At 35.9% G+C, this 17,369-nt stretch overlaps 1 protein-coding gene across 5 annotated transcripts in view; it reads left to right on the forward strand.

Annotated features, from left to right (window-relative positions):
• LOC119660891 (paired box protein Pax-6) overlaps positions 1–17,369 on the forward strand; it is a 148,927-nt gene that overhangs the window by 69,620 nt on the left and 61,938 nt on the right. For 2 of the 5 annotated variants that reach the window (XM_038069821.1, XM_038069820.1), the window contains exon 3: positions 5,945–6,176. In XM_038069821.1, coding sequence (XP_037925749.1) covers positions 5,945–6,176 — 232 coding nt within the window. Of the gene's footprint in view, positions 1–5,467; positions 6,177–17,369 lie in introns of those variants that run through there. The other 3 variants (XM_038069817.1, XM_038069818.1, XM_038069822.1) reach the window with 2 other exon arrangements.

A 17,369-nucleotide genomic window follows, 5' to 3' on the forward strand; every position in this document is an offset into this window, starting at 1 on the left:
GACTAGCCCGAAGTAATGTGACAAACGGTTCCAGGCTAAGCTCTCTGACGAGCGCATAGGTATAGAGCGTTATCAATTGCACATGACTTAAGCTCCTCTTCATCCAAATTGATGTATGCCTGATACAGTGCAGTTCTTGGCAGAGTTCAGGCTGGTAGTCAGATAAAGCGCCTTCAGTGACATGTTCCCATATTGTCTAGTCATTCTCTGTCAGTTCGTTGATGTATTTTTGAAGGAAGTTGATTTTTAATTCGTAGTATTCCTTGAAATGTTCGTCGCTAGCCTTCTTCTCTATTTCCTGAATAAGGTGCGTTAGAGTCCTTATTGGCGATTTCTGCCTTTTGATCCTCCTCTGAAATACCTCCCTTGATTCAGATATAGTACTTCTTCATATTCACCTGTGAGTTCGAATTTTGCTTGACCTTGAGAGTTCTCCAGTTCAGGGGTATTTTCAGATTTGCCTCTAGACAATGTGGCCTTGGTGTTACCAGCGGAAGTCGCTCCCTCTAATTTGCTCCTTCCGTCATTCAATACGAGGATCAGCTTCTCGTAAACCTTGCGGACGTCTTCGTACTAGCCTTTTTGTGAAGTATGGATGTTCAGGTGCAGTTGCTTCAAATGGACTTTTTTTTTTTTTTTTATGGATGGAGGTGGCAGTGTGTGGGATTCACACCCACTAAAACCACCCCCACTCTTCCGCCGCTCCCCGCGGGACCACCGTGAAGTATTAATTCGCGGGGGAGGCTCTGGTTCGCTATACCAGCTCGTCCATGTTACGTCTCCGTCGCGCCGCCTTCCGAGCTCGATCCAACTCCAGGAGTTTTGTCTGCACCACGGCTACTGCCTCATTTACCGCCATCCAGTTTTCCTCCGACTTCAACATCTCTTCCACCAGGTTGGAGGGCTCGATGTCCGCTCCTAAGATGCTGTTCAACCTCCTTTTCTGCTGCAGAAATCTGGGACAATGGAACATAACGTGCTCCGGGTCCTCGGGTGTAGCACCGCATTCAGGACAGTTGGCAGACTCGTCCAACTTGAAGCGATGCAAGTACTTCCTATAGCCACCGTGTTCCGTAAGGAAATGTGTCAGGTGGTAATTCAATTCTCCGTGCTTTCGGTTGACCCATTTCTCGATACACGGGATCAATGTATGGGTCCACCTGCCCTTGTCGGAGTTATCCCACCGTTGTTGCCACTTGCCAGACAACTCTCTCCTAATGGCTTTTTGGAAATCCGCATTCACCTCGGCTGGATTTGCCTTCCGTTTTTCGTAGAGCCAGTGTGCCTCACTCGCTAGAAGATCTATAGGGATCATTCCTGCGATAACACACACTGCCTCCGTCGACGCCGTCCTAAATGCGTTGCACACCCTTAGCGCAATTGGCCGGTATGCCGCACATATCTTCCTCCGGTTGACAGCGTGGTTCAACGCTCCCGCCCAGACAGGGGCCGCGTATAGCAGGATCGACCTCACCACTCCCGCGATGAGTAGCCTGCGACTATACTTCGGCCCTCCCACGTTAGGCATCATCCTTGCAAGGGATGAGTTGGCATTTGCTGGCTTCTCTCGCGCATAATCCAAGTGTCCCTTGAAACACAGCTTGGCATCGATCATCACCCCCAGGTATTTGACAACCGATTTTGAGACGACCTCACGATTACCAACCTGGATGGTAACCGTGTGCTTCAAATGGACTTAACTGATCATGGTTTCAAACTCAGACCAATACACTTCCGCCAAACCCAATCTCTTCGCCAAATTCTCCTTTGTCTTGCGGGACGCTGGATCCTTTTTAAAGTTGATCAGCAACTGTTCCAATTTGTTTCCCAATTCCGATTGTGTAGACGTCAGTTTTTCCATTGTGGAAAAATTTAGTCAATACTGTTGTTGTTGTAACGTTCCAGGATGCGGACTGTACTCTAGTTCAGTACTAGAATACCAGTATCTTTGCAATGCCTATTACCGGTTCAGTGCTGGGATTTTTCTTTCTGAGCATGCCCTTTCGACTGGTAAACTTGTCCTTCGGATACTTTTCAAACACCACGGCCACCTTGAGAGGAGCTAGTGCCTCCCAACGGTGACCTTCTCTTCTGGATACTTTTGTAACACCACGGCCATTTTCAGAGGAGCTAATGCTTCCCAACGGTGACCTTCTCTTCTGGATACTTTTGTAACACCAGGGCCATCTTGAGAGGAGCTAGTGCTTTCCAATGATGAACTTCTTTTCCGGATACTTTTCTAACACCACGGCCATTTTCAGAGGAGCTAGTGCTTCCCAACGGCGACCTTCTCTTCTGGATATTTTTGTAACACCAGGATCATCTTGAGAGGAGCTAGTGCCTCCCAACGGTGAACTTCTCTTCCGGATACTTTTTTAACACCACGGCCATTTTCAGAGGAGCTAGTGCTTCCCAACGGTGACCTTCTCTTCTGGATACTTTTGTAACACCAGGGCCATCTTGAGAGGAGCTAGTGATTCCCAACGGTGAACTTCTCTTTTGGATACTTTTGTAACACCAGGGCCATCTTGAGAGGAGCTAGTGCTTCCCAACGGTGACCTTCTCTTCTGGATGCTTTTGTAACACCAGGGCCATCTTGAGAGGAGCTAGTGCCTCCCAACGGTGACCCTTCTCTTTTGGATACTTTTGTAACACCAGGGCCATCTTGAGAGGAGCTAGTGCTTCCCAACGGTGACCTTCTCTTCTGGATGCTTTTGTAACATCAGGGCCATCTTGAGAGGAGCTAGTGCCTCCCAACGGTGACCCTTCTCTTTTGGATACTTTTGTAACACCAGGGCCATCTTGAGAGGAGCTAGTGCTTCCCAACGGTGACCTTCTCTTCTGGATGCTTTTGTAACACCAGGGCCATCTTGAGAGGAGCTAGTGCCTCCCAACGGTGACCCTTCTCTTTTGGATACTTTTGTAACACCAGGGCCATCTTGAGAGGAGCTAGTGCTTCCCAACGGTGACCTTCTCTTCTGGATGCTTTTGTAACATCAGGGCCATCTTGAGAGGAGCTAGTGCCTCCCAACGGTGACCCTTCTCTTTTGGATACTTTTGTAACACCAGGGCCATCTTGAGAGGAGCTAGTGCCTCCCAACGGTGACCCTTCTCTTTTGGATACTTTTGTAACATCAGGGCCATCTTGAGAGGAGCTAGTGCTTCCCAATGATGAACTTCTCTTCCGGATACTTTTCTAACACCACGGCCACCTTGAGAGGAGCTAGTGCTTTCCAATTATGAGGTTTTCTTCCGGATACTTTTCTAACACCACGGCCATTTTCATAGGGGTTAGTTAGTCAGTTGATGCTAGTTCACCGAGTTTTGCCTCCAGGATATTCTCGTCCTGTGGACGTTCAAAAGGAGTTTTAGAACTGTCAACCGACGGTGTCCTGGATTCCAATCAAACGAAAAAGTAATTGACAAACTGGGAATCGATTTTAACCGGATTCCGACTCTTAAAATTCCTGTGTCCTTCAAAGTCATTCCTTTATTTTGCGAAAACGCAATTGTACTTTCCTTCTCAAGCCTCCATATAACAGTTGAATTTTCCTCCAACCATAAATACTATCATAGATGTGCACGTATTCTAAAGATTACGATTATTATCCCTAACAAAAAAAAAAAATGAGGCAAGATAAAAACGGTAAGTACGAAAATATATCGGCATCCCTTTTTCAAAAGGGCGATGACAACGACGATGAGAAGCCAAATACGTAACATTTCATCATTTTCCTCAACTCAAGTCTTCAGTTATTTTTCCTTCTGCTTTCCTATCCCTAATCCGCTCTAATGCTATTTAAGAAGTAGACCGACAAAATACTTTGCGCGTTATGCATTTCGTAGGATCTTAAGAAGCGACCCCAGGATTTGAGTCCTTTCTCTTCTTACGAATGGGATATGTTGTACTGTATTTTCGGATGGTGCTGATGCTGATTGATGTGTTGCGCTTTAGGGGGGGGGACCATGTGTTGGTATTTGCACTTGAAGTCGATCCATATCCTTTCTATTTTTCCCGTTCGCATGCCAGGCGATTTCAAACCCTCCGAGCTATAAAAGATGATGAGGCATGCCTGGTATGAATCCTTGATAATACCACTATGGTATGGAAAAAATTGCGATTCTTAGCCCCAGCAAACCACGCATTTTCTTCCTGAGGACAGGAAAATTGTATTGCGTACGTCCCCCCGTGTTCAACTAAGGCACATTTTCCAGCGCACCAACACACATACCAACTAGGACGATATGCGTTACAACAGGTATGCATGCAATACATATTTATCATTCTCTCAACAAATAGCATCCCGGCGTGTTGAAAATCTATGTCTGCCTTTTTCCTTCGTTTGGTATGTCTGGTATTCTTCTTCCTTTCCTTCACAGTTAAAAAGCCTGGGTCTGTTCGTGGAGTGGCAAAAATATGTATGAAGTTCGACCTTCCTACGAATGAGTTTTCTGTACTCATCTGTACAATGGGGTGGGGGTGTACCAAGTCGTCCTGTTTGTAACGCATTCCACACACATACACAGGGGCACATTTCCAGGACTTCCCCGTGAATATCCTGCAACAAACCGTAAGTAAATGATAGATATATGTGTCCACGTCGAGGGGTGTACAGTGTTGATATCCTTTTTGTGATGACAAATGAAAGGGCGGGAAATGTGTATGTTTGTGTGGGTAAAGATTTGCTTTGCTGTTGATTTTTCTTTTTTTGGGGTTGCGACCAAGTAGGCTGGAAGGAAATAATCCATGCCTACTCTCTCTACACCCCTTAATGTGTTTACGAGGGAGATATTCGTGCCTAAATGAAAATGACGGTTTGTCCGTGCTCTTGGCAATCCAGGCGGAAATTTTGAATACCGCCTCCCTTATTTTTGGTCGAGAATGTAAATGTGTGGGGGGGGAGGGGGTGTGTGTATACATAGTAGTTCTTTCACGCTGGGTTGTGTTCGTTCCTTTGGATTTGCCCATTCGTGAAAATGCTTGAAATTTTATATTTTGTTGTTTTTTTTTTCTGTCATTGTTTTTGTTGTTGTTCTGTGATGTTTCCACGCTGAGAATACTTCCTTGGCCGGTTTCATGCGTATATGTACATAGCGTGGAAAATACATACGATATTGCCCGCCCTTTTTCTATATGGGCCCGGCTCAATCCCCGCCAAAAAACAGGAGTATGAGAGGTGGAATATACGAATGTCGAAATATAGGTAGAGGACAAGAAAGATATGGGAAAAAAAGATGCTAGAAAACAGCATTGAAGAGAGAGAGTTCTTCCTCGGGTATAAACAAATTGCACATGTCATTCGCATGAACGAATAGGTACAAAGATACAAATAAGAGGTAGGTAGAAGCGGCAGACAAACGGGCACGTCCTTTGCTTAATCTCCTTCTCTGCCAAGGTCCCTCTTCCTAGATATAAGCTTCCATTTGGACGCGACGAAATTTAAAATATCGCACGGTTAGATGAATCTTTCGCCTTGACACTGAATTCATTCGTATCTATCGTTGTGCCGCTGCCGACCGCAATTAGGATACGCATCATCGATTAGGAATACCACTCTGTTCACTGACTATGTGTGAAATTAGTGATTTGTGAATAATTTGATTGTCTTCTTTCTCCCATTGTTCATCAACTCTTCTTTCGCCACCTTCTAATTTAAACTAGATGGAATCAATCGAATAATGCAACAGTCTACCGGTCCCCATGCATTGCATACGATTTATACATAATAGTGTTGTGTGACCGCGGTTCAAATCCCATCGGAGAGCTTTTCTAAAAAAAAAAATTGGCGCGTAAAAGTTGTGTTTAAAACAAAATATTGAACTTTGTCATCTGAAATTTTGTGTGTGTTGTGTTTGTTTTTTTTTTTTTTGAAATGTTATACTAACCCGAAATTTTTATTCATTCTATTCATTTGATACGAATTGATGATGATGGTGCATACAGAACACATAATGCATGGCCATGCGACGTCCGTTAGTCAGAGTACCCTATTTGGGTGCTCAACGGCAGGGCATAGTGGCATTAATCAATTAGGTGGTGTTTATGTAAACGGGCGTCCGCTACCGGATTCAACACGTCAAAAAATTGTCGAATTGGCGCATAGCGGTGCCAGACCATGTGATATATCGCGCATACTTCAAGTATCGAATGGATGCGTTAGTAAAATTTTAGGAAGGTAAGATAAAGCTTTAATCCTTTTTTTTAAAATTATTTTACTTTACTACTTTCTGGGCAATCATCCTTCTCTAAATGCATGGATATCCTTGAGCTATATCCCGTATTTTTCTTAAGGGGGCATGTCGGGCTCTCAAAGCATTTATGAAATTTTCCAGGCTACTTTTTGCTTCCTATAATTTTTTTAATAAAATATCAAAAATTGATAGCAAATCATTGAGACATCTAAAAAACAAACAAAAAATAGGGTTTTAATCAGCATAAAATTCTCTATAGAATGAACCACAATAAAAAAAAAATTGGCCAAAAAATAACAAAATGGCGGCGATTTTTTTTGAATTTTTCGGTTTTTGGCGCCAAAAAATCTGATGTAAGTCAGAATATTTAGCTCCTATCTCCGTCTCCTAGGTTCATTCTATTGCTTTGAAAGTTTACAATAAGAGAAAAATGCCTTTAAGGGGACACATGACAGGTTCACATTTTGAATATTTTACTTTCTTCAAACGATCTTCAAACGACAGATATTTTGATGAAATTTTGCATACACAGTAGTCGTCAAAACCTCATTTATTTTCTAAAATAGTGACTTACTTCTGATACATTTTACCTACAAATAGCTTGGCTAGCTTAGAGCTATTACAATGGGTGGCTATACATTGTTTGGCCTACCCGGCCTGCATATAACTACCCTACCTGTACGTAACTTTATTGTATAAAAAAAAATCTATAATTCTATATCGATCCTTGCCTCCTTTATTAAGGTTTTGTGTAAAACAAAACCTTATTAAAATCAATTCACTGTCTGTCTGTCTGTCTATCAGGTTGGGCAGGTTATTGAAGCTGACAGCACTGAGCAATTCAAATATCTCGAGCCAATGCTATCAGCCAATGGAGAACTGCGGCATGCTCCACACAAAGGGAAACACAAGTGATCCACGAAGGGGGTAAGAGATCGAGATAAGAAATCTCATTTCCAACACTGACGTAAAAATGTCTATCCACGAAGAAACTGATGGCAAGTCTGATTGTCGCAGTTGGGAATTCGTACTTGATTAGTTTATAGATTAGTCCGTTTACTCACACGGAATCAAAGGCCTTTTCTAAGTCCAGAGCGCAAGCTACTGTAGGTTTTTGCTGACGTTAAGTCTGCTAGACACAGTACCCAGGAGGTAGCTCAGGGCGTGCTGTGTTCCGTGTTTGGCACGGAATCCAAACTGGTCTGGTCTGGAATAATGTTATTGAGATTGCAGTGTTGGACTGGCCGAACTGTTTCTCGCTTAGTACATAGAACTAAATGAAAAGGAACCCGATTCGTGATCATGAGATCCGAGGGTATCTGCGTCTGGGGGTAAGTGCATAGCCTGTGATTTGATGATGACGAAAATGGGGAAAAGCTGAAAAATCATTTTTCGAGGATTTAGACGTTAATTTCTCGTTTAGTACTTTCCAAATAATGAAAAAAAAAACCCAAATTTCGATTTTGAAATTTTAGGGTATCAACGTGAAAAAGCAAGGTTATAGCCTTTGATTTTTTGATGACGAAAATGGGGAAAAGCTGAAAAATCATTTTTTGAGGATTTAGACCTTAATTTCTCGTTTAGTACTTTCCAAATAATGAAAAAAAAACCCAAATTTCGATTTTGAAATTTTAGGGTATCAACGTGAAAAAGCAAGGTTATAGCCTTTGATTTTTTGATGACGAAAATGGGGAAAAGCTGAAAAATCATTTTTCGAGGATTTAGACCTTAATTTCTCGTTTAGTACTTTCCAAATAATGAAAAAAAAACCCAAATTTCGATTTTGAAATTTTAGGGTATCAACGTGAAAAAGCAAGGTTATAGCCTTTGATTTTTTGATGACGAAAATGGGGAAAAGCTGAAAAATCATTTTTCGAGGATTTAGACCTTAATTTCTCGTTTAGTACTTTCCAAATAATGAAAAAAAAACCCAAATTTCGATTTTGAAATTTTAGGGTATCAACGTGAAAAAGCAAGGTTATAGCCTTTGATTTTTTGATGACGAAAATGGGGAAAAGCTGAAAAATCATTTTTCGAGGATTTAGACCTTAATTTCTCGTTTAGTACTTTCCAAATAATGAAAAAAAAACCCAAATTTCGATTTTGAAATTTTAGGGTATCAACGTGAAAAAGCAAGGTTATAGCCTTTGATTTTTTGATGACGAAAATGGGGAAAAGCTGAAAAATCATTTTTCGAGGATTTAGACCTTAATTTCTCGTTTAGTACTTTCCAAATAATGAAAAAAAAACCCAAATTTCGATTTTGAAATTTTAGGGTATCAACGTGAAAAAGCAAGGTTATAGCCTTTGATTTTTTGATGACGAAAATGGGGAAAAGCTGAAAAATCATTTTTCGAGGATTTAGACCTTAATTTCTCGTTTAGTACTTTCCAAATAATGAAAAAAAAACCCAAATTTCGATTTTGAAATTTTAGGGTATCAACGTGAAAAAGCAAGGTTATAGCCTTTGATTTTTTGATGACGAAAATGGGGAAAAGCTGAAAAATCATTTTTCGAGGATTTAGACCTTAATTTCTCGTTTAGTACTTTCCAAATAATGAAAAAAAAACCCAAATTTCGATTTTGAAATTTTAGGGTATCAACGTGAAAAAGCAAGGTTATAGCCTTTGATTTTTTGATGACGAAAATGGGGAAAAGCTGAAAAATCATTTTTCGAGGATTTAGACCTTAATTTCTCGTTTAGTACTTTCCAAATAATGAAAAAAAAACCCAAATTTCGATTTTGAAATTTTAGGGTATCAACGTGAAAAAGCAAGGTTATAGCCTTTGATTTTTTGATGACGAAAATGGGGAAAAGCTGAAAAATCATTTTTCGAGGATTTAGACCTTAATTTCTCGTTTAGTACTTTCCAAATAATGAAAAAAAAACCCAAATTTCGATTTTGAAATTTTAGGGTATCAACGTGAAAAAGCAAGGTTATAGCCTTTGATTTTTTGATGACGAAAATGGGGAAAAGCTGAAAAATCATTTTTCGAGGATTTAGACCTTAATTTCTCGTTTAGTACTTTCCAAATAATGAAAAAAAAACCCAAATTTCGATTTTGAAATTTTAGGGTATCAACGTGAAAAAGCAAGGTTATAGCCTTTGATTTTTTGATGACGAAAATGGGGAAAAGCTGAAAAATCATTTTTCGAGGATTTAGACCTTAATTTCTCGTTTAGTACTTTCCAAATAATGAAAAAAAAACCCAAATTTCGATTTTGAAATTTTAGGGTATCAACGTGAAAAAGCAAGGTTATAGCCTTTGATTTTTTGATGACGAAAATGGGGAAAAGCTGAAAAATCATTTTTCGAGGATTTAGACCTTAATTTCTCGTTTAGTACTTTCCAAATAATGAAAAAAAAACCCAAATTTCGATTTTGAAATTTTAGGGTATCAACGTGAAAAAGCAAGGTTATAGCCTTTGATTTTTTGATGACGAAAATGGGGAAAAGCTGAAAAATCATTTTTCGAGGATTTAGACCTTAATTTCTCGTTTAGTACTTTCCAAATAATGAAAAAAAAACCCAAATTTCGATTTTGAAATTTTAGGGTATCAACGTGAAAAAGCAAGGTTATAGCCTTTGATTTTTTGATGACGAAAATGGGGAAAAGCTGAAAAATCATTTTTCGAGGATTTAGACCTTAATTTCTCGTTTAGTACTTTCCAAATAATGAAAAAAAAACCCAAATTTCGATTTTGAAATTTTAGGGTATCAACGTGAAAAAGCAAGGTTATAGCCTTTGATTTTTTGATGACGAAAATGGGGAAAAGCTGAAAAATCATTTTTCGAGGATTTAGACCTTAATTTCTCGTTTAGTACTTTCCAAATAATGAAAAAAAAACCCAAATTTCGATTTTGAAATTTTAGGGTATCAACGTGAAAAAGCAAGGTTATAGCCTTTGATTTTTTGATGACGAAAATGGGGAAAAGCTGAAAAATCATTTTTCGAGGATTTAGACCTTAATTTCTCGTTTAGTACTTTCCAAATAATGAAAAAAAAACCCAAATTTCGATTTTGAAATTTTAGGGTATCAACGTGAAAAAGCAAGGTTATAGCCTTTGATTTTTTGATGACGAAAATGGGGAAAAGCTGAAAAATCATTTTTCGAGGATTTAGACCTTAATTTCTCGTTTAGTACTTTCCAAATAATGAAAAAAAAACCCAAATTTCGATTTTGAAATTTTAGGGTATCAACGTGAAAAAGCAAGGTTATAGCCTTTGATTTTTTGATGACGAAAATGGGGAAAAGCTGAAAAATCATTTTTCGAGGATTTAGACCTTAATTTCTCGTTTAGTACTTTCCAAATAATGAAAAAAAAACCCAAATTTCGATTTTGAAATTTTAGGGTATCAACGTGAAAAAGCAAGGTTATAGCCTTTGATTTTTTGATGACGAAAATGGGGAAAAGCTGAAAAATCATTTTTCGAGGATTTAGACCTTAATTTCTCGTTTAGTACTTTCCAAATAATGAAAAAAAAACCCAAATTTCGATTTTGAAATTTTAGGGTATCAACGTGAAAAAGCAAGGTTATAGCCTTTGATTTTTTGATGACGAAAATGGGGAAAAGCTGAAAAATCATTTTTCGAGGATTTAGACCTTAATTTCTCGTTTAGTACTTTCCAAATAATGAAAAAAAAACCCAAATTTCGATTTTGAAATTTTAGGGTATCAACGTGAAAAAGCAAGGTTATAGCCTTTGATTTTTTGATGACGAAAATGGGGAAAAGCTGAAAAATCATTTTTCGAGGATTTAGACCTTAATTTCTCGTTTAGTACTTTCCAAATAATGAAAAAAAAACCCAAATTTCGATTTTGAAATTTTAGGGTATCAACGTGAAAAAGCAAGGTTATAGCCTTTGATTTTTTGATGACGAAAATGGGGAAAAGCTGAAAAATCATTTTTCGAGGATTTAGACCTTAATTTCTCGTTTAGTACTTTCCAAATAATGAAAAAAAAACCCAAATTTCGATTTTGAAATTTTAGGGTATCAACGTGAAAAAGCAAGGTTATAGCCTTTGATTTTTTGATGACGAAAATGGGGAAAAGCTGAAAAATCATTTTTCGAGGATTTAGACCTTAATTTCTCGTTTAGTACTTTCCAAATAATGAAAAAAAAACCCAAATTTCGATTTTGAAATTTTAGGGTATCAACGTGAAAAAGCAAGGTTATAGCCTTTGATTTTTTGATGACGAAAATGGGGAAAAGCTGAAAAATCATTTTTCGAGGATTTAGACCTTAATTTCTCGTTTAGTACTTTCCAAATAATGAAAAAAAAACCCAAATTTCGATTTTGAAATTTTAGGGTATCAACGTGAAAAAGCAAGGTTATAGCCTTTGATTTTTTGATGACGAAAATGGGGAAAAGCTGAAAAATCATTTTTCGAGGATTTAGACCTTAATTTCTCGTTTAGTACTTTCCAAATAATGAAAAAAAAACCCAAATTTCGATTTTGAAATTTTAGGGTATCAACGTGAAAAAGCAAGGTTATAGCCTTTGATTTTTTGATGACGAAAATGGGGAAAAGCTGAAAAATCATTTTTCGAGGATTTAGACCTTAATTTCTCGTTTAGTACTTTCCAAATAATGAAAAAAAAACCCAAATTTCGATTTTGAAATTTTAGGGTATCAACGTGAAAAAGCAAGGTTATAGCCTTTGATTTTTTGATGACGAAAATGGGGAAAAGCTGAAAAATCATTTTTCGAGGATTTAGACCTTAATTTCTCGTTTAGTACTTTCCAAATAATGAAAAAAAAACCCAAATTTCGATTTTGAAATTTTAGGGTATCAACGTGAAAAAGCAAGGTTATAGCCTTTGATTTTTTGATGACGAAAATGGGGAAAAGCTGAAAAATCATTTTTCGAGGATTTAGACCTTAATTTCTCGTTTAGTACTTTCCAAATAATGAAAAAAAAACCCAAATTTCGATTTTGAAATTTTAGGGTATCAACGTGAAAAAGCAAGGTTATAGCCTTTGATTTTTTGATGACGAAAATGGGGAAAAGCTGAAAAATCATTTTTCGAGGATTTAGACCTTAATTTCTCGTTTAGTACTTTCCAAATAATGAAAAAAAAACCCAAATTTCGATTTTGAAATTTTAGGGTATCAACGTGAAAAAGCAAGGTTATAGCCTTTGATTTTTTGATGACGAAAATGGGGAAAAGCTGAAAAATCATTTTTCGAGGATTTAGACCTTAATTTCTCGTTTAGTACTTTCCAAATAATGAAAAAAAAACCCAAATTTCGATTTTGAAATTTTAGGGTATCAACGTGAAAAAGCAAGGTTATAGCCTTTGATTTTTTGATGACGAAAATGGGGAAAAGCTGAAAAATCATTTTTCGAGGATTTAGACCTTAATTTCTCGTTTAGTACTTTCCAAATAATGAAAAAAAAACCCAAATTTCGATTTTGAAATTTTAGGGTATCAACGTGAAAAAGCAAGGTTATAGCCTTTGATTTTTTGATGACGAAAATGGGGAAAAGCTGAAAAATCATTTTTCGAGGATTTAGACCTTAATTTCTCGTTTAGTACTTTCCAAATAATGAAAAAAAAACCCAAATTTCGATTTTGAAATTTTAGGGTATCAACGTGAAAAAGCAAGGTTATAGCCTTTGATTTTTTGATGACGAAAATGGGGAAAAGCTGAAAAATCATTTTTCGAGGATTTAGACCTTAATTTCTCGTTTAGTACTTTCCAAATAATGAAAAAAAAACCCAAATTTCGATTTTGAAATTTTAGGGTATCAACGTGAAAAAGCAAGGTTATAGCCTTTGATTTTTTGATGACGAAAATGGGGAAAAGCTGAAAAATCATTTTTCGAGGATTTAGACCTTAATTTCTCGTTTAGTACTTTCCAAATAATGAAAAAAAAACCCAAATTTCGATTTTGAAATTTTAGGGTATCAACGTGAAAAAGCAAGGTTATAGCCTTTGATTTTTTGATGACGAAAATGGGGAAAAGCTGAAAAATCATTTTTCGAGGATTTAGACCTTAATTTCTCGTTTAGTACTTTCCAAATAATGAAAAAAAAACCCAAATTTCGATTTTGAAATTTTAGGGTATCAACGTGAAAAAGCAAGGTTATAGCCTTTGATTTTTTGATGACGAAAATGGGGAAAAGCTGAAAAATCATTTTTCGAGGATTTAGACCTTAATTTCTCGTTTAGTACTTTCCAAATAATGAAAAAAAAACCCAAATTTCGATTTTGAAATTTTAGGGTATCAACGTGAAAAAGCAAGGTTATAGCCTTTGATTTTTTGATGACGAAAATGGGGAAAAGCTGAAAAATCATTTTTCGAGGATTTAGACCTTAATTTCTCGTTTAGTACTTTCCAAATAATGAAAAAAAAACCCAAATTTCGATTTTGAAATTTTAGGGTATCAACGTGAAAAAGCAAGGTTATAGCCTTTGATTTTTTGATGACGAAAATGGGGAAAAGCTGAAAAATCATTTTTCGAGGATTTAGACCTTAATTTCTCGTTTAGTACTTTCCAAATAATGAAAAAAAAACCCAAATTTCGATTTTGAAATTTTAGGGTATCAACGTGAAAAAGCAAGGTTATAGCCTTTGATTTTTTGATGACGAAAATGGGGAAAAGCTGAAAAATCATTTTTCGAGGATTTAGACCTTAATTTCTCGTTTAGTACTTTCCAAATAATGAAAAAAAAACCCAAATTTCGATTTTGAAATTTTAGGGTATCAACGTGAAAAAGCAAGGTTATAGCCTTTGATTTTTTGATGACGAAAATGGGGAAAAGCTGAAAAATCATTTTTCGAGGATTTAGACCTTAATTTCTCGTTTAGTACTTTCCAAATAATGAAAAAAAAAACCCAAATTTCGATTTTGAAATTTTAGGGTATCAACGTGAAAAAGCAAGGTTATAGCCTTTGATTTTTTGATGACGAAAATGGGGAAAAGCTGAAAAATCATTTTTCGAGGATTTAGACCTTAATTTCTCGTTTAGTACTTTCCAAATAATGAAAAAAAAACCCAAATTTCGATTTTGAAATTTTAGGGTATCAACGTGAAAAAGCAAGGTTATAGCCTTTGATTTTTTGATGACGAAAATGGGGAAAAGCTGAAAAATCATTTTTCGAGGATTTAGACCTTAATTTCTCGTTTAGTACTTTCCAAATAATGAAAAAAAAACCCAAATTTCGATTTTGAAATTTTAGGGTATCAACGTGAAAAAGCAAGGTTATAGCCTTTGATTTTTTGATGACGAAAATGGGGAAAAGCTGAAAAATCATTTTTCGAGGATTTAGACCTTAATTTCTCGTTTAGTACTTTCCAAATAATGAAAAAAAAACCCAAATTTCGATTTTGAAATTTTAGGGTATCAACGTGAAAAAGCAAGGTTATAGCCTTTGATTTTTTGATGACGAAAATGGGGAAAAGCTGAAAAATCATTTTTCGAGGATTTAGACCTTAATTTCTCGTTTAGTACTTTCCAAATAATGAAAAAAAAACCCAAATTTCGATTTTGAAATTTTAGGGTATCAACGTGAAAAAGCAAGGTTATAGCCTTTGATTTTTTGATGACGAAAATGGGGAAAAGCTGAAAAATCATTTTTCGAGGATTTAGACCTTAATTTCTCGTTTAGTACTTTCCAAATAATGAAAAAAAAACCCAAATTTCGATTTTGAAATTTTAGGGTATCAACGTGAAAAAGCAAGGTTATAGCCTTTGATTTTTTGATGACGAAAATGGGGAAAAGCTGAAAAATCATTTTTCGAGGATTTAGACCTTAATTTCTCGTTTAGTACTTTCCAAATAATGAAAAAAAAACCCAAATTTCGATTTTGAAATTTTAGGGTATCAACGTGAAAAAGCAAGGTTATAGCCTTTGATTTTTTGATGACGAAAATGGGGAAAAGCTGAAAAATCATTTTTCGAGGATTTAGACCTTAATTTCTCGTTTAGTACTTTCCAAATAATGAAAAAAAAACCCAAATTTCGATTTTGAAATTTTAGGGTATCAACGTGAAAAAGCAAGGTTATAGCCTTTGATTTTTTGATGACGAAAATGGGGAAAAGCTGAAAAATCATTTTTCGAGGATTTAGACCTTAATTTCTCGTTTAGTACTTTCCAAATAATGAAAAAAAAAACCCAAATTTCGATTTTGAAATTTTAGGGTATCAACGTGAAAAAGCAAGGTTATAGCCTTTGATTTTTTGATGACGAAAATGGGGAAAAGCTGAAAAATCATTTTTCGAGGATTTAGACCTTAATTTCTCGTTTAGTACTTTCCAAATAATGAAAAAAAAACCCAAATTTCGATTTTGAAATTTTAGGGTATCAACGTGAAAAAGCAAGGTTATAGCCTTTGATTTTTTGATGACGAAAATGGGGAAAAGCTGAAAAATCATTTTTCGAGGATTTAGACCTTAATTTCTCGTTTAGTACTTTCCAAATAATGAAAAAAAAACCCAAATTTCGATTTTGAAATTTTAGGGTATCAACGTGAAAAAGCAAGGTTATAGCCTTTGATTTTTTGATGACGAAAATGGGGAAAAGCTGAAAAATCATTTTTCGAGGATTTAGACCTTAATTTCTCGTTTAGTACTTTCCAAATAATGAAAAAAAAAACCCAAATTTCGATTTTGAAATTTTAGGGTATCAACGTGAAAAAGCAAGGTTATAGCCTTTGATTTTTTGATGACGAAAATGGGGAAAAGCTGAAAAATCATTTTTCGAGGATTTAGACCTTAATTTCTCGTTTAGTACTTTCCAAATAATGAAAAAAAAACCCAAATTTCGATTTTGAAATTTTAGGGTATCAACGTGAAAAAGCAAGGTTATAGCCTTTGATTTTTTGATGACGAAAATGGGGAAAAGCTGAAAAATCATTTTTCGAGGATTTAGACCTTAATTTCTCGTTTAGTACTTTCCAAATAATGAAAAAAAAACCCAAATTTCGATTTTGAAATTTTAGGGTATCAACGTGAAAAAGCAAGGTTATAGCCTTTGATTTTTTGATGACGAAAATGGGGAAAAGCTGAAAAATCATTTTTCGAGGATTTAGACCTTAATTTCTCGTTTAGTACTTTCCAAATAATGAAAAAAAAACCCAAATTTCGATTTTGAAATTTTAGGGTATCAACGTGAAAAAGCAAGGTTATAGCCTTTGATTTTTTGATGACGAAAATGGGGAAAAGCTGAAAAATCATTTTTCGAGGATTTAGACCTTAATTTCTCGTTTAGTACTTTCCAAATAATGAAAAAAAAACCCAAATTTCGATTTTGAAATTTTAGGGTATCAACGTGAAAAAGCAAGGTTATAGCCTTTGATTTTTTGATGACGAAAATGGGGAAAAGCTGAAAAATCATTTTTCGAGGATTTAGACCTTAATTTCTCGTTTAGTACTTTCCAAATAATGAAAAAAAAACCCAAATTTCGATTTTGAAATTTTAGGGTATCAACGTGAAAAAGCAAGGTTATAGCCTTTGATTTTTTGATGACGAAAATGGGGAAAAGCTGAAAAATCATTTTTCGAGGATTTAGACCTTAATTTCTCGTTTAGTACTTTCCAAATAATGAAAAAAAAACCCAAATTTCGATTTTGAAATTTTAGGGTATCAACGTGAAAAAGCAAGGTTATAGCCTTTGATTTTTTGATGACGAAAATGGGGAAAAGCTGAAAAATCATTTTTCGAGGATTTAGACCTTAATTTCTCGTTTAGTACTTTCCAAATAATGAAAAAAAAACCCAAATTTCGATTTTGAAATTTTAGGGTATCAACGTGAAAAAGCAAGGTTATAGCCTTTGATTTTTTGATGACGAAAATGGGGAAAAGCTGAAAAATCATTTTTCGAGGATTTAGACCTTAATTTCTCGTTTAGTACTTTCCAAATAATGAAAAAAAAAACCCAAATTTCGATTTTGAAATTTTAGGGTATCAACGTGAAAAAGCAAGGTTATAGCCTTTGATTTTTTGATGACGAAAATGGGGAAAAGCTGAAAAATCATTTTTCGAGGATTTAGACCTTAATTTCTCGTTTAGTACTTTCCAAATAATGAAAAAAAAACCCAAATTTCGATTTTGAAATTTTAGGGTATCAACGTGAAAAAGCAAGGTTATAGCCTTTGATTTTTTGATGACGAAAATGGGGAAAAGCTGAAAAATCATTTTTCGAGGATTTAGACCTTAAT

Source organism: Hermetia illucens, chromosome 7 (assembly GCF_905115235.1).
Source record: "Hermetia illucens chromosome 7, iHerIll2.2.curated.20191125, whole genome shotgun sequence".
Taxonomy (NCBI): domain Eukaryota; kingdom Metazoa; phylum Arthropoda; class Insecta; order Diptera; family Stratiomyidae; genus Hermetia; species Hermetia illucens.